The 18,778-nt window shown below is 40.4% G+C and overlaps 1 protein-coding gene across 1 annotated transcript; it reads right to left on the reverse strand.

Moving 5' to 3' along the window:
* Positions 1–1,134: 1,134 nt before the first annotated feature.
* LOC124407530 (fatty acid synthase-like) lies at positions 1,135–18,219 on the reverse strand. The gene is made up of 16 exons (XM_046883763.1): positions 18,036–18,219; positions 17,621–17,871; positions 14,771–15,002; positions 11,756–12,174; positions 10,494–10,787; positions 9,873–10,083; positions 9,355–9,515; positions 8,890–9,207; positions 7,983–8,772; positions 7,474–7,872; positions 3,849–5,818; positions 2,899–3,721; positions 2,311–2,789; positions 1,964–2,218; positions 1,466–1,720; positions 1,135–1,309 (listed from the first exon to the last, which is right to left on the reverse strand). The coding sequence occupies exons 1-16, from the start codon at positions 18,217–18,219 to the stop codon at positions 1,169–1,171; spliced, it is 7,182 nt and encodes a 2,393-aa protein (XP_046739719.1). The 3' UTR covers positions 1,135–1,168.
* Between the last annotated feature and the right edge of the window lie 559 nt (positions 18,220–18,778).

Here is an 18,778-nt window from a genome sequence, read left to right on the forward strand (position 1 = left end):
TGTGAGTGGTTTTTGGGCGCTTTAATGCTCATAATACCTCTCGTTTCAATACTGCAGTTGGCTCGGCTAGACGCTGTTTCGACTGAGCAGGGAGACGACTGGAAGGATTCGGCTGATATCGTACCCCTTGAGGGTAATTCGGTACAGATATTGTGATGCTCGTATGTAAATCGGGCATTACGACAATTAAGAAAAATATATGAAATAGTTAGCCATCTATCGAAGAAAAGAGTATTCATTTATTTATGCTTGACGAGTCATACAAAAAAGTTTACAATAGAACATAGAAAGGATTCTCCTTGCGCGGCGCGAGCTTGTTTGTTCAAATTGGTACACCAATCAAAGAGAAAAAGTGTAAAGATGAAAATATGATTTATGAGAGATAGATGGGAAAATGACATAACGAGGTATGAACAATTGAAATTTGCATAAACCGTCGTACGGGTCGAAGGCTACATATCGAAGCGAGGATAAGTATCAATATTTTATTAAGTGCGCTACATAGGTAAAATATTATGATTTTCCGTAGTGCGTTTTTGAAGTCTCGTCGTCACTTTGTGATTAATTAATTACCAAATCAGGGTTTTTCGTTACAGACTTCACGTAATTTTATTGGCACACATTAAGACTGATCTTCTTATTTTCAGTAGGATTTATCGTCACGCTACAGAAATATTTTTCTACGCAATATGATCTTCAGCCATGAAATCGTTCGTGTTGAATTCATGTGTGTGTTGAATGTGTGTTGTGTCAAAAGGATGTTGGGTCAGATGTGTTAAAACAGAAAACTGTTTTGTAGAAAAATTTCTGTGCAAAAATATTCTGCATAAGAATTCTCCTGTAGAATGATTCCTGCAGGATTATCTCTGAAGTGAATTCCATATTTCATGCTGCAAGAAAGGTTGTGTGGAAAAATTTTCTCGTAGAAACGAGTCTGCAGAACAAATTTCGTTAAAACTTTGACCAGTAGAACTGATTCGTGTAGAATCTTCACTCGTTCTTACGAACTTGTCGGACTGCTGCTAGTCGGAAAAAACCATCTGAAACGAATTTTGAGAAACGAACTTATACTACTGTCGCTTGTACGAACGAACTTTTGGAACTAATCCGTGTAGAACCGGCCTTCTCTCTGTTTGAGAATATATGCGTGCATGCAGAGTTCCCGATTCTAGGACAATCTTTGATTTTGCTCGCATATTTCGATATCTTCGAGAAATTTTCCATCGATGGCGGCTGCACAAATGTCATCGTCCAACATCGAAACATGGTTGCCTACGGCGTGGCGTATTTCGACTTTCTGGCGAGTGATCTGCAAATACGATATCGGAAAGATTTACGAACATTCTTGCGGTACAACTTCATAGCGATTTTGAAACATGTAAGAAATCGTGTGCGATAGTCCACACATTGTTACAGTTGTCAACATTGACACGTCTGCGACAGTGGGATTATTAAATGGACTCACCAGCCCCAGACCGTAGTCTTCTGATATTTCATGAACGGATTGAATTGTTGGTTTTATTAAGGTTATTGGTGTGTTCAGGCGTGATGGTGCTAAGAATTTGTAATTCAGGATCGCTTTGATGCGATTGTAATATGATGTACAGATGGCTTTTTGGTCTTCGACAGTGAAATTCAAATTTCTATCGGCAGGTACGTTATTGGTGAACGCTGTCATCTTTTCATCCCAGGTGGAACACTTTTTCAACTCTCTGTCCAGCTTCAAACAGAAAAATACAATTGTCTTAAAGTAATATAGTTTTACGAAATTATTTTTAGGGATCGAACAGAACGAATTCAATACTCTTGGAATTCCAATACAAAGTATACACCATTGTTACAATTGTCATTGAACACCAATAAGCTGAAGATTCTGCTAGTCTTGAGATACAACGCTGTCAACAACAACTGTGCAGTTTAGTATGGATAATGCCAGTGCAAAATATATGAATCGAGTTGTTACCTCTGCTTTCTTCGATGGATCAATCGTATCCATGAACTCCATTAACAACAGATTTTGCAAGCGAGCCTCGTCATCAACAATGAGGTGTCTAGAGCAGAGAGCCTTCATGTGATCAGGTGAACCATCGATCAAAACTAGTCGACCGCTGAAACCTTTGGACTCCAAGCGTCTCGCAAGCTCAATGGCGACCAAAGATCCAAAGGAATACCCAGCGATCACAAAGTCACGACATCCTTCATATCTGGCTTCAACATGCTGCAAGTTTTGGAAGATAATTGGTGGACGGTGGAACTTTTGCAAAAACACTACACTGATAATCGGTATCACATGTCACAGAAGCCACTTACTGGGATCAGATAGTCAGCCAAGTCCTCAATTGACTTGGCATTCGCAGAAGCTATACCAAGCTGCAAACATGTTGTTTGTGATTTCAATTTACCGGTCAAAGACTGGAATATAGAGTGTGTTCCGTCGATTCCTGGTACTATGAATACTTCTCGTCTTTCATTTTTTGCGCATGTCGATAGAGGGACACAAACGTTATCGTCGTGTTGATCATTTGTTCCCAGAACTCTTAAAAGCAGTTTTACACCCGCCAAGTTTTCAGCGATATTAGGTTCCAGCTCTTTCTCATTTTCGTTTCCTTCGGCCTGTTTCACTGACATTTCCTGCAACTTCGAAAAATTGAGACTACGAATGTCCGATGCTGTTAGAAATACTTCAAATTCACGTTCTAACGTCTGTTTGATTTCAACCGCCATCATTGAATCCATGCCAAGTTCTGACAACGGCGTTTGCAGACTTATCGCTCTGAGGTCTTTGAGTCCTGTGAACACAAATTGCGTCACAAATTTATCCACACACTTGAATTTCAACGAAAAAATGTTCAGTCATTACAAGCAGCCTATCATTAATAGGATGAATGAATGTCATACCCATGATGTCTACGACTGTGGTAAGAATGTCTGCCCCAGCGCCTCCGGACTTTTTCTCAGCAACTACCATACTCGACACTACTGGTGACTCTTGATTCAAAAAAGCGTCGAGTTTTTGCAGACAAGACAATATTCGTTGTTGCAGGGTACCGCCGATAATAACTTCCTTGTTATCTTCCTGCATTTCAGCAACGAGTCCGACATCACCGACGGCTCCCCATTGTATAGCCAAGCCGGGCAACTTCTCTGCTACTCGGTTTTCGCATATTCTTTCCATGATAGAGTTAGCCATCCCGTAGTTCGTTTGTCCCGGGTTACCTCTTCCACAAGATACCGACGAAAACACCACGAAATGCCTGAGTTGCGGGCACAATATTCTTGATAATTTATCCAACTGCTTTGTAGCCCGAGCCTTGACTCTGAACGATTCTTCGAATGATTGTTCGGTCTGATCTTCGTAAAGGGCGTCCTTCAATACTACAGCCAGGTTGAAAATGGCATAAACTGGTCCAAGCATTGCCGCCTTCTTCAAAATGGTCTCGCAGCCCTTATCCGATGAGGCATCCTCCCCTGCTACTATGACAATTTCGACTCCATAGCCTTTCCAAACGTCAATGCGCATACGTTGATACCCAGTTCTTACGCCTGTTCGCGAGGTAAAAACTAATTTTTTGGCTCCGCGGAGCACGAGCCAATCAGCTAGCTCAAGACCAAAGCCACCAAGGCCGCCAAGAATCAGATAACTGCCCTCTTCTGAACAGTAGTAACGAGGCAGTGCGAGAGGAAGGCGAATTTCATCATCGTTACCGGTTTTAACGATCACCTGAAATAGATATTTTGTTTATAAGTCAATTAGTCAATTTCGACAACCAGATGCGGAAATACACGGTTGAAATGCCAATCCGCCTATACCAGTGATTTACTTCAAATATATGGCATGCGAGTCGAACCTTTCCCACGTGCTTTCCAGCTGCCATGTATCGAAATGCAGCTTCGACTTGATCCATTGGAAACACGGTACGGACAAGGGGCTTAACTGCACCAGTCTTCATTCCTTCAGTGAGCATTGCGTTCAGTTTAATTTTCAAGTCCGAGGGAGCGTCGAACAAGTTGTCCAAGAGGATTCCATGAAAACTGATGCCTTTCAGAAACTGTTCCATCCCCAGAGGATTGTTTGCCGCAAGATCAAATTTACCGATTTCTAGAAATCTCCCACCCGTTGCTAAACAACGAACAGATGCTTGTAACTTTTCTTCGGCTAAGGAATTCAACACGATATCCACGCCTCGTCCACGAGTTTTACGCAGAATCATTTGCTCAAAACTCGTATCTCGCGAATTTCCAATATGATCGTCATCGATTTGTGGAAATTGTTTTTTGATGAACTCTCGTTTTTGTGGTGTTCCTACGGTTGTGAAAACTTCGCATCCTTCGTGAAGCGCTAAAGTTATCGCTGCCTGTCCAACCCCACCGCTTCCGGCGTGTATCAACACTTTGTCTCCTTCCTTCATTTTGCCACTCAACATCAGCGCATAACAGGCCGTTCCGTAAACGACAGGAACCGTAGCTGCGTCTTCTAAGGTCCAGCTGTCCGGTACCGACCAAAGAAGATCCCTGTCACAGACACATAAATTTGACATGGCCCCAGTCGCGATCATTCCCATAACTGCGTGACCGTTTGAATCTCGTCCGGAGAATTCCAATCCACCTGCGTTTTCTTCTGCTTGTCTCGTTTTTACGGTCACTTCGATAGCTAATTTTCCGGTAGCCAGCATAATGTCGCGGAAGTTGATCGACGAATAATGTATCTTGATCGTATCTTTCTGCTGTCCGTCAGGCTGAATCATACCTTTTACCCACTTGAGTGTGCTTAAATCACCACGCGTTTGCTGATTTATCTGAGCATGGCATACTGGTTTAGGTACCAATGGTTTCATCGGGAAAAACCGGTAGGATCCCCACAATTTTCCTGGACGTAGAACATTGACCGCCAGATCTAGATTTAATTGCTGCGAGTAGAATGGATCGTTTAGAGAGAACCTTGGAGCTTGCGAATCTTGAATCAGAAGTCCTCGTACAATTTCACCACCTGGTTCTCTGCGCAGACAGTTCAGCAATCCCATGAGTCCACTTTCGTAATCTCCTTCGCTTACAAGAAGTACTTGATTTCTGTTACGAATACCTTTCTCTTTTTCCGTTTTCAGAGCAGCTTGCAGACTGCTTATCCAAGTCAATTCATCGTTATCGATTTTTATAATGGTAGTAAACGGGGACAGTTCCTGTTTTTTACGAAGCAAAAGCATGAATTCTTTGGATGTGGATTTTTCAAGAACGATATCGAAGTTTTCACCCACATAACTTCGAACACCATCAATATCCGCATTCAGTGGCTCTCTGGCAAGTATGAAACCCGTGTCTTTCGTGGCTGCTTGGACCTGTTTCAACACACTGGCATTCTTACTGTGCATTAGTTTATGGGTGATAACTAGCAGGGCGTCCGATTCGGTAGACAATTTCTTCGGTTCGGATACTGTAATACCTGCGGGTATTTCATCAACTGCAATTTGGTCGAGTGGGGCAATGATATTTATGTTTACTTGCAATAATGGTAAGTCATTCAAAACCTTTTGTATCAGAGGTGATATCAAATCTCCAGATGACAAATTGTCTGCATTGTGGAGTAATTCTATGGTTTTTATTTTGAAATTGGAGTGATTCTCAATTGCTATCTGTGTAGCAATGCTAGTAACTACTCGCAGTTCCGTGTCAGCTTTATCGTAATGCGCTACAAATTCGTAAGTCTCAAGAACGGGCTCTCCATGCGTTTTTTTTCGGGAAATGGCATTAGCCTTCAGTCCACGTATTTCTATTCCTCCGGCGACAATAACATCCATGTCTTTGTAAACCTCCACTGAGAATACTGCAACATGACAATAAATAACAATTATAAGAATTTTTGTAGCCGCTCAACTAAATCGATTACGTCAGCAATATGTTAGACGATAAACACGGGCTCCTGCTCAAGCCGATCACCCTTCGATGCTCATTGATTTCGATTTTTTTCAATGTGTAATTTGTGATATTAGGTTCAAGTACCGTCGCCGATCTCTTCCGTAATATGTGCATTTTGTGTTTCGGAGTTCTCAAGTACAATAATTTGGCAACTGTTAAAAACCGATATTTTCCATTCAGTGGTATTTCAGAATTTGCAAGTTATATCAACGAAAACAATGCAATCATTGAAATTCCGCAGCACCGGTCTGCTTGCCATAAGTTGATGTAAATAAGAAAAATCAATATGACGATAATTTTGTGTCATAATTTTTTTAGCCGTAGAAAATGTCATAATGTTCCCGAGATATATATATTGAATGAAAGTTTGTTGCATATACCTCAATTCTTCGGCAAATGTCCCTTGCCTATGGGCTTTTCAAATGTATCCCATAAACTGTAGAATATGCAGAAGCGATAAAGCACGCATTCTCTTGGAACCAGAAGTGATTTTATTACCTTTACACCTACTCCACAAACGATAATCACCACACCATTTCACATATCTATAATTTTCAGTGAGTCCGTAAGAGTTATAGCTTTGCTTCAAATAATTTTGTAGAAAAAAACGAACGAAGCTGAAAATCTCCGAACTGGCAACATTTAGAGACCCACTTTTGTTTTAAATCGATTCGCGGATAACCGAAATGTTCTTTTGAATATTTACTTGATCATTTCACAATATTTGTATGTACATACCAAGACGATTCTAGTAAAAGATCATCAGTATGAATTTTTGAACATTAAACAATCACCAAAATTTGGCTGCTGAAGCTACAAAACGGGAGCCTGGAAATCTAAAACAAATCGGGCAAGATGCTTATATATAGTACAAAAAAACAAACAAAATAAATGTAGTCGTTGAGGTCTAGAGATTTTTTGTGTCGAGTTAAATACCCCGTTCATAGAGTCATTTCACGTAAAGTCGGACATATTTCTGATAGCATGTTCTGGAAAATGGTCTTCATTTTCTTGTGCGTAGTACCACCCTATTATAGGCGAGTGTTAAGGTGGGAAAGAAAGTAAGATTCCCAGAAATTCATCACCGGGAGCATTCCTCCACTACTGTCTGCAGAGCTTGGGAATCGCACCTTTGTGAGTGTGGTTATGGTTATCACCATTCCCCGTTATAAGAGAATCACAGTCATGTATACGAATTCGGTGTCTAAACACACACGATTCGACGCAATCGTTGGCTCATAACGATAAGTCCGTGTCAAAGTCAGGATACCTTAGGTACACAGGTAGAGTGGGCGAGGCTATAAGACTCGCTCAAGCGGAACGAGGGGGGGAAAATTCTCTTATAACGAAGACTCCTAAAACGATATAGTACTATATTTTATGCAATAAGGAAATTCATCGAACAAGGTTTCAATTACGAAATTACGAAAGAAATTCAATTATTTCACGTTTGAAAATAATTCTGGAAAAATTGGAAACACCGAGTTTACATTCTGATTCATTTTCTGCCGCTTGCCTTGAAGGAGTGCAATATTCTTGATAATGAGTATTTGCCATTCCCACCTTTTTCGTTATCGGGCATCAATCTTAGCTGATCGGCATGCACCTTTGGGTCAATAACCAGCTTCCGAATACCCGTGGGAACCAATAGGCCTCGAGTGTCAACTCCAAGGATTTGTATTTGCAGCATGTTATCCATGAACGCCATCCAACTCCTCTCCCATGCTATAAGACCTTTGGTTCCGTTAACCGATGCCTTTTTCAAGCCACGAAACAATCCAGTATACTGATATCCTCTAAGCCGCAACTCTTTGTAGATATCTTTACTTGTCAGGACAAGTTTTTTATTTTTTTCGGGTAACAACTCGGACCTGATGCGTTCCCGAGCGGCGTCTAAAACAGTACGTACGAGCCCCGTGACGACAGAAGTTCCACCTTCGACGATTTCAAATCTACCTGAGCCTAAGAAGAAGGTTGATTTTGGTTATTACATGCATTCATTCAAACGTTCCAAAAGATCCGTGCTATCAAACTAGCATGGAATATTCATAAGGAGCATCAGTCATTCTCACCCTTGTGAATCGTAAATTCGAGGTCAACGCTACCCTTTTTTGGAATTGTCGTAGCTCGGTGGAATTGCACATCTTCAAATACCACCGAAGTTTCGGTAATTCGTTGAGCTTGCAACATTGCCAATTTTTCCCAAATAATTGTCAGGTAACCAGTTGCAGGTACCAAGGTTCTTCCATCAATTACATGCCCTGACATCGATTCAAAGTCCTCATCACTGAGGTCTACACGAACGACTCTCGCTTCAGTGGCGAGTTTCTCTAGCTCTCGTCTGATTAAGTAATCATTTGCGACGTACCAGTCTTCGGAATGGTCCCAACGTACCAAAGGAGAAATCATGGGAGTTCCACGGCTGACCGGATATCGAACTTCGGGATACAATTCACTCAACTGTGCATTCAAGCCGACTTCAAACATTTTTCCAATGGCGACAAGTAACGATTCAAGGTAGTTGTCAGTTTCACCTTTAGTCAAAGTAATGTTGATTTCGCTCATCGGTAACCAACTATGCGCTGCCATTTCAATAGTTATTGCATTTTTCGGTATTAGAAATGATGCGTTCTCCAATGTAATTGGGTTCAATAAGTTTTCTATGCAGTATTCAGCGGAAAAAAGGCGATCCAAACTGTTATCGCACTCACTCCTTTGTATCCATTTGTGGCTACGCGGTTTTGGATCCGGAATGACTTTTCGCAAGTAAGTCAGTAATTTTTGACCTACTGCTGCGACATTTTGACGATGAACATTGGTGAAGCTGGTGTAGGACTTATCTTCAACAATTTCATCACACGCCTGTAATAAATTATTTTTGATTATTGTTCATGTCTAGACCATGATATCATCAATGAGAACATGACGTTCGAATTTCGGTTCAGGATATCTTCGAATTGGTCGTTTTTTGTGGTTTACCTGCAGCTTCGTCGTATCGTTTTTCCTAAATTTCTCTTGCTCGTCAATAGTGGAATTCTGAATATTGTTGTGGCAAGAGACATCGGAATTTGGCATAGACGGATGCACCCAAGGTTTATGATTACACCCAACCTCTGCCAAAGATTCGAACCTTTCTCCACTATTTGCCAATACAACTCCTTTGAAGTATGCCACGAGAACTGCCTGTTCCGCAGTCAAACAGCCATCGGCGTATGCACAACCTAACATTCCAACTGAAGACCCAATAATATAATCCGGCGCAATTCCTAAGGCTGACAATACATCAACTAAACCAATCTGGAAATTATCAAATATGCGTATTCAGTACCAAGGTTCCTTTTCTCTAAATGACTATATCAGCTCCGGTAAAACATTATCATTTAACTAGAAATATCGATGTCTTCGCTAATCTTATATATTTAAAGGTACTGTGAAACATTCTACCTGTATTACAGCGTTACCAACAAGCGAGATTGTGATATCGTCCACAGTCTTCGGATCTCGGCTGTTAAAAATATCATAAATATCCACACCATGAGATTTGAGAACAGCGTCGCACTTTTGTAAAGTCTTGGCAAATACCGGGATTTGCAACAGACTTAGACCTAATCAACGTACAAATTCGAATTAGTTTGCATCTCATTGTGCGTTGCGATACCAAAAACTAACATTCATACGAGTATTCGTACTGAGGTAATCGATTCTGGGAATGCAACTTGCCAATTTTACTTAAGTTTATATTCAGATAGCAGATACAGAAAATCACGGTAGTGCGTATACAAGGATAATATAATGAATTGTTATGTCATTTTTCTTGATTCTGTAACGATTTTATATCATTTTCTGTATGTTCTGCCCGCAATTCTAAGTCAAGTAGTTGGTCTCTTTATAAGGATGGGTCAAGATCATGTCCAGGTCTTCTCGTCCATGGGTTAGTTCACGGTTTTGTCACCAAGACTTACCAATTCCAACCCACAGAGATCCGAATCCAGAGCAAATCAGCGTTGTCGACAGTTTTTCACCCGAGTAATATTGCACGTCTCGCACGTTTTTCCACAATACGCCCCGGGGAGGAAGTATCGTGTATCCACGATATGGATGGCTGGGAATTTCTTCAGCGTGTATATTGTGGAAGAGACCGATGTATTCCACATCTGCTGGTCTGCTCTCGAGCTGTTATCATTGGATTTTTACACATTCAATGGCACGATAAAACTCATTGTTGCGAAAAAATTAACGATTCCTAACTGCACGAAGCTAAGCATTACAGAGTGTTTTCCATCGTTGAGAGATAGAGAGATAGGAAATAGAGACAATCTACGTCATTTTCATAATCGATGTGGTTTGTTAGATGGATGTCTATGTTCTTTGGAATATGTTGAACATCACTTATATGTTTCAATGTATAGCGTGCTTGTTAATCTGCATAAGTTGCGGATGACCGAGCGATAGAGATTCAGCAAAGTGCAAAGAAAACAAAATAGAGCGGGCGTTATAGTCTAAAAACTTCCACTTTAGTGCCGTTTGATGCTTGAGAAAACGCGAAAATCGCACATGCGTTACAAAAAGAATATTATACGTACGTCGTCTAGCAAAGTGTTGACAGCTTCCATTGTTCGTCCAGATATGACCACAAGTCTGGGCATGTCGTCATCAGGTGAGCCATTCCTGATCTTCTCTTTTGTATTCGACTTCAGAAGTATGTGTGCGTTTCCACCTCCAAAGCCAAAAGAGTTAATACCAACGTAACCACCGTCCCACGGCGTTGGTTCAGTGATAACTTGGATGCGACCAGTTTCCAAAGCTTCGATTCCTTCACGTGGATGATTGTAATTTATGTTCGGCGGAATGTATCCACTCTCCATCGCAATGACAATCTGTGATTAAAGAATTTTCGCATGATGGGCATAATATTTAGGCGATTTGATTGATACGTTTCAGATTTATTCCCTGCATTGTAACAAGTGTTACGTGCTTGACAATTTTTCGATTACGATAAATAAAATAATGTATGAGGAAAACCGGACGAAAATAGGATACCCAGACTGAATGAGGCAGGTTGAAAATTCGATGAAAAAGAAAAATTTGTACCGCAGTTCCGAAAGCGAATGATTCATTCTACTATTTCGAAAGAACAGAAATCGACGAATATCATTTGAATATCCATAGTCATACATTTTTATCTCAAATGCTTCACTTCGGGCCAATTTTCGTCACCTATTTATATACATGGATATGAGATTGAATAACGATTGAAACGGAAAGTCTCAGCCAACGTTTCCTGGATAGATTTTATCCGAAGGAAAAAATACCTCGAGAATAAAGATCATAAATTATTACATGATAATTATTAAGTTTGCAGTTCTTTTTAGTAGACAGTACGAATGATTTTATCAACAAAGACACGACTCTGAACTAGAAATTCTTTCCAAAACTCAGTCTTCAACTTCAGTTTCACTAAAATGGAGCCACTAGTTTTTAGGAAAAAACAGGAATGAATTTTGTTCCTCTCTTTTCAGAAAGGGAACCCTTCACTTTCATTTTTTTCACAATTCACCTGATGGTGAAATTTACAAAATCATTGTACGAAGTACAAACTCATGTGCATAGAAATGAAGAGTAACTGATTTTTTTCGAAGATCAATAGATTCGAAGGGCTATTATTCAACAGATTGTCATGACTCAACACATCCAATATGATATGAGTTCAGCATATCAATCAATGGTTCGGAATATTTTCATTGAATTGAAAACCGATGTATATAGGTTACAGTAATTTGAAGTTGCATTGTAAGAATTTCGTTACAGGAATCGATAATCGACACGACACCACCCCAGACCATACCTTGGCTACAGAGCAGAGGCCACTTGCTGGTTCGCAATGACCCATATTCGACTTGACTGAACCAATCCGTAGCGGAGTAGTTCGATCGGTGCAGAATACTTTGTCGATAGCCGCGATTTCCGCAGGGTCACCCACTACGGTTCCGGTGCCGTGTGCTTCTAAGAAAGCCAAGCTCGGCCGTGGGACTTCGCACTCCGCGTAAATTTCTTCAAGTAATCTTTGTTGAATTGCACTCGATGGAAAGGTGATGCCCTCTTCTTTGAAACCATCGCAATTAGTTTTGGTGTGCACGACTTGTGCGTAAATACGCTTTGCATCCTTCGATTTCTGAAGGTAGACAGCACATATGGCTTCACTGCGGCAGTAACCAGACGCAGCATTGTCAAACGACTTGCAGCATCCGTCAGCAGAAAGTGTACCTGATAAAATGAAATTCTCACTGAACAAATTGATGTATTATCACTTGGGATATACGAGTATTGGATACTTGCAATAGAACGTCAATTTTTACTCGGGTATACTCGGACAATGATGATTCAGTTTTGAAGTTATTGAACGTTCTCACCTGAACATAGTTATCAAAAGTACATCTTATTCTAGCTGTGTATTTCGAATTCCAGTCGTATTGCCGGTTTTTCACTATTCTTTCGAAATTTTCTTTTCAGAGTTGCAGTCATCCAAATGCTAAGCTTTCTTATTCTGTGCGAAACATATTTATGGGTAATTATAGGCAGGCCTGCATAATTATGCGGACTGATAAACAACCTCACTGCTGCTTCTGAAAAATATATTTCGCACCCATTCCATACAAAAAGTGAAAACCTTTTCAAAACAGCAATTGCAATTTCTTACAGGAATTGTTGATTCTTTTTTGTTATAGTTTATGGGTCTTTGACGACTGATCTCGATGACTCATGTCTGAATGCTCCTTGAGAGGACCTGAGACTGTGATATGTTGCAAGTGAAAGCTGGGCTGGCAAAAAATTAGTCCTATTTGATATTCTGATGACTCACTTATAGATTAGGTGATAAACGACGGCAGGACCTCAAGATTACACGCGATTCCCAGTGGTTTCACGCGATTTCATGAGATTTTGAATGATTTCAATGATAAACGATTTAAAGCGATTGCAAGCGATTTCGAATTTAATTCTAAGTGATTCGTGTTTGGGTTTTGAATGATTTCAAGCAGTTCACAGGCATTTAATCGGAAGTTTGACCGGTTTCTAAGGATTCGCTTGATATAATTTCGTTTACGATTTCAAGAAGTAAACAGTTTCTCGTTCTGAACTGAAATACAATAAAATTGGTAAAAGCATTATATTGTACGATTAATAATCACCAAAGAAGATTTGCGAATAAAATGCAGTACCTCATGGTAGCAGCGCGACGGAGTTCTCGCTTCATATAGTTTTTTCAAGATTGTTACGTAATGTATGATGATTAGGGCAACTTTCAGAACTAAATTTTGGAAGAATAGTAAAACACCGATATATTGTTGAATACAGCTACAAATTAAAATGCATCATGCACAGATAGAATAACCGCCCTGAAATTCATTTAGGCATCACGAGCTGCAAGTTTCAGCTCAAGAAAACACCTCCAAAAAGTTAAACTTTATCCGTGCTCCGTATACCTGATTCTCTGGTAACATTACTGTCGATATATGACAGAACAAATATTCATTCGCGGAAATTGACATCAAATTGTTTAATCAAACATTCGGTGTGCCTCTCATATAAATTATCTCGAATTATGAGCAGCGTTTTTTGGATTGAGATGTTTTGCCGAGCGATGCAATCACTGTCAAATACTCTTAAGAATCGATAACACCGCAGCTATTTCTTATGTGAATCGAGAACGCGGCATCCGGTGTAAGCGTCTGAACAGTTAAGCGAGAGAAATTTGAATATGGCACGAGACCAGACATACCTGTACGGCTAGTTGCATTGTACGTAAGCTCAAAAATGAATTTTGAAGGCGATAGAGAGGCGCGATTAGTTGAATCAGAAACTGACTTTGCGTTAGCGGACCTTGCCCTTGACGAGATTGTACGAGTAGATAGAGTTTTTGAGAGCCCGACATCGACCTGTTTGTCAATAGGGAAACGTGGAGCGTTCGATCCGCATTCCTTTACCATCGACGCGATTTACATTATCACGGAAGCCTTATCTCGTCTACGTCTATCCACCGTCCTGACTAATTCCGTAAACCTCGCAAAGAATTAAGGAAAAAATAGCATACGGAATAGTAGTGAATCCGGAGTGGGCGGTACAGCCTTGGTACGAAGTTTTTCAACGGATGCTCGTTTCACAGTCAATTATGTTCAGGCCTTACATTGCTTTGTTAATTTCTCATAACACGAAAACTCATTCGATTTGGCAGAAAATTTCCGTGGTAGCAGGGAGATTATCAGGCGAGCATTCGACGTGAAAGATACTCCAGAAAGCTTGACGGAAATTATGAGTTTATCGCTTCGAGAGTTCTCACTGAAACAATATAACGGATTGCTACAACGCTGGTGGACATTTTGCCAAAGAAATTCGATTCACCATACCACTGCTCGATCTAAAATATTCTCGAATGCCTGAGTGAAGATAGGCGACCGGTGCGTGTTATGGTTGTGTAAACACTCTTGGGTCTGTAATATCTCGTATTGTCAGGCCGGAAGTTGGACCAGACTTCACCCTGAGAGCGTCGAGTCCGAAGCATGATCATACTTGGGACCCAAGAATCGTTTTGGATTACATTGAAACCTTTTTCAATTATTCCGTTTTATAACGAATGTTCGGTTACATGCAAAGCAGCAGCTCTGCAGTGATATCTCAAAAGAACCGAGAAAATACGTTCGCGCGATTCACCTCTAGTGTCGTCGAGAACACCTTGTCGCGCGGTTTCGTCTCAGACGCTAATCAGATGTGTCCAAAACTATGCTCGGACGTAGCGACTTGTCAGAAAACTGCATATTTATCTCAAAATTTACGCGCAGAAATTGTTAGACATAACTTTCCATACCAAGAAGGAAGAATTGCTGAGATATTTCTGGGCGGAGGCAGATGTTACACCCTGCAACAATGGCTGCTTCACATTCACCAGTTCTCATTGCTCTAAACGCGTGATCTAGAGCAAACAAACTGGAACTGCACGCGGTGTCCACAGCGTAGCTTGGTCCTGTACATCCCAACCATTGAGAGAGTCGATTAGCCATCATGGACTTGCAGTTGCCCAATAAATTCAGTCCGTTCACCTAAGAGATATTCACATAATAGATTTTGTTGCGGCGCACAATAAATGTATTATTATTTCATCGCTTTATTAAGTTATTGTCTTTAAACTCTATTGATGTATTTTCAGACAATATTTATCAAGATCAGCGGTCGCCGATCGCGCTAAGTTTGATGTCGTCGCACTTTTTTATACCGTGAACAGAAGCCTCTTTTATACAGTCTAAGCGTACGTCATATATTGAGTCTTGAAAATTGAAGATGTACGAAAATTCTTGATCGAATTGACGATTTCCACGATGTTGGAGATCTTACAATTGGTATATTTCGGCTTTTCGTGCACCGATCGTATTGATATGGGGCTCGATTGAAAGCTCTACAAATCAATAAACCTATGAAACTTGTCAACCGTCGAATTTTATCGTTAGAGGAGACATGTATGTTCCAATATCTTTGCTGGTGTACGAATATGGACATCATACGCAGGTGTTTACACGTATATATCCATATGCGTGAGACGTTGGTAGCAGTTGAGGCTGTGCTGCCACGGCAAACAGTCAGTCGTTAAATATCCGTCGTAGAAACTCACAATAAATTGCAGCGAGTGACGACTCAAACTTAGGAAGTATTAATAGATAGATCATTATCATTTCATTACAACTTGGTTTTCTTGCTCTTCGAACCATGTTGGGAAATTTTCTTGCGTGTACAAATTTTGACGACGTATAAGAAACGCTGACGGCTCACTTGAACAGATTTAAGGCATAGCATTGACATACAGCGCTCTTCACAAATAAGATAAGCATTACATTTACTCCTTATTTAGTCAAACGCCTAGTTATTTTGTTTCCGGGCGTTTAGAATATTACTGTGTTTCCGACTAGTTATGTAATACAATGAGAGCATGAATTCCGGTTACTTAGCCAATTCTTCAGCCCATTTTCACCCAATAATACCAATATAGCCGACCAATTATACAATGCCAATATCAGTGTTATCACTTTCCTTTTTGCTAAAATCCATATAGCCTAGGAAATTCGTCACACCGGGGAGGTTCTTAGAATGCTTTTCATCGCATTAAAAGATGGTACGATCGCCCGGTCGGGACGCGCGTGGATGTTTTAAATTAAATTGGCGCGATCGGCGACCCGTGATATTGATTTTGTTCCGAAAGCGTTTAATTTGACCAGGATATTAACGCATGTGAAGGCTTTTACAGGTCAAGACATGTAAATTTGCATCCACCAATTATTTATGCACATTTATGGCATTTGAATAGTGATGGTAGCTATGAAAATCAAATTTTTGATTCCTGAGTTCCCACACATGCCCATATATGTAGTCCAAGCGTATGTCATGTATCTCGTCTTGAGAATTGAAGAAGACCGATAATTCCCGATCGCACCGACGATTTCGGCAACGTCGGAAATCTTGCAACTGGTGTATTTCGGCTCTCCATGCATTGATCGTATCGATGTGGGGCTTTATTGAAAGCTCTAAAAATCTATAAGCATGTGAAACTTGTCAAATGTCGTCGAATTTCATCGTAACAGGAGACAAATATGTCATAATATGCTCACCGGGTAGACTAGAACGCTTCTATCGTAGTAGAAATTAGTGCTTTCGGTTCGAGATTTTGCTAAATATGGCTCCGCCGAGAAATTTCGAGAGAACGGGAGATTTCGTCGCTTGGATATTGGACGGTAAGCACTCCTGATATTCTTGCGATCAAATTTCGAGATTAGCGAAATAAAAGCTTGCCGAATAACGGATAGCTAGTTTGGATTCGCGTTGACGACATGTGCTTGAAATTCGTCTTCACCGATTCTTCTGCTTGATGACCGAAGCCTAATTTTCGGGTATTTAAGTTAAGAGGAATTCCGTTTGCTGAGAATGTTGAGTGGAGTCACGGTTCCCAATTGCGTCTGTTTCGTGTGTAATTTTCGTACAGCCCAAATTCAGCTGTACCGGGTCGAGTCGCGTTATCGTAGTTTGCAGTGTCGCCTCTTGTATAGATCGCGAATGGTCAAAATGAAGTGTTAGAATCGGCTGACAGATTATTTTAGAATTCAGAAAAAGTCTTGAAATCTGGATGCATTACGATTGCGTTTGATTGAGTTTGCGTTTTGTAATTTACGACAGAATTCCGATTAAGATTTGCGTTATAGTGCGCCGATTTAGTTGGCACTTGCGATATGCATTTTGTTCGCGGTTGTACCGAAGCTTCGAGTCGAATCGGCACGCCGCGCGTCGAGAAACTAGAGTAGTTCCAGTTTTGTAGCGATTATCGTTTTGTCTGAATACGATCAGATTTACATTTGAGATTTGAGATTCTTATGAGGTGTTAAGTTGAGTTCAGTCTAGGTGGCGAGCTTACGTGACTTTCACTAAGAGGGGTGGAAATGGTTGTTATAAGAATATAAGGATGAAAGTATTCGCGTAAGAACATGCAGCGTGAGAAACATATTCTGAATAAAACGGAATTTTGAAAATGGTACGTCGAGGTGTAACACTATCAAAATGCTATGAGTACGCATCGATCACTAGCGAGTTCAAATTCATACATCCTCCCGTGCATAATCGTTTTTGTTAAGTTTCAGGCAATTCTCTCAACTCCGCTGTAGTTTTCTATTATTCTGACCTGCGATGTTGTGTAGATCCATTTTTTATCCGATTCACTGTAGCACATGCCGACGAAAACACCGGTCCGAGTTCCACGAAGTTGCCTCGGATTAACTCCAGCGTCAATAATAGCTTCGTAAGTGTGTTCCAACAGCATCCTACCCTGGGGATCCATCGTGTGAGCTTCCTTGAAGTGCGAGCCAAAAAATTGTGCGTCAAACCTGTCAATATCGCTTATCTTGCCAGTTCGACGAGGAATATCTGGATGTTCTGTAAATAAGAGTAAATTTAACTGGGTGGATTCGAATAAAATTCGGAGGAAAATACTAGAATATGAATTGAATCTGTTGAACTGTATTTAAGATTTAGAAATTGGTTTCACTGAGCTGCATTACACCTTCTGACGTCTCAATCATATATGTATAATGCTCTACCCAATCGCCAACGACGATCGTCATCGGTGATCAGGTCCATCTTGTTGAAGAGGTTTTCTTTAAACTGCGTCAAATTCCGTGACTCCGGGAACCTCCCCGCAATCCCAGATATCACTACCTCGTCACCCGCTTTTGGAAACGGCAATCCATTGCGTCGAACGTCGTTGGAAATTTTTTCCGGCATGTCGCTACTTCTATAGAGTGAAAAGTACTTTCGTTAAGAGTGTCTCGAAAACTTCAAAGTAATCGGGTCCCACTTGCAGACTACCCTCTTTTTATATCACCAATTCCCCCCACGAAGACTGATGACTCGCGACACGTTCTACAGTAACAATAAATTAACTGAACAGTTTCGCATTTCCTCATTATACACTGAGAACATATAAGTTTGTATTATCCGGTAGAATCAGTTACATGTCGAAGAATATATTAATCAGCTGAGAAAATTCATTGAGCCTTGACGTCATGAGACATCATGAAACTTCCAATATCTTATTGATATGAGTAAATGAAGTATGTTATTATCTTAATATTTCTGCGGTAATATGAATGGATTTGTGCGTATTAAACCAATTGTTATTAACTATTAACCAAATAATTTGTATGACTACGGCATAATTATATGCCCAGGCTTGAACAACAATCCGTATCAGTTTTTGGAATATTAGATATAAGTCAAGTAATAAAAGGTGTATTGAAAATTAAGTTAGTCGACTATGATAATTTAATTAGAATTACAAGTC

Source organism: Diprion similis, chromosome 6 (assembly GCF_021155765.1).
Source record: "Diprion similis isolate iyDipSimi1 chromosome 6, iyDipSimi1.1, whole genome shotgun sequence".
NCBI lineage: Eukaryota > Metazoa > Arthropoda > Insecta > Hymenoptera > Diprionidae > Diprion > Diprion similis.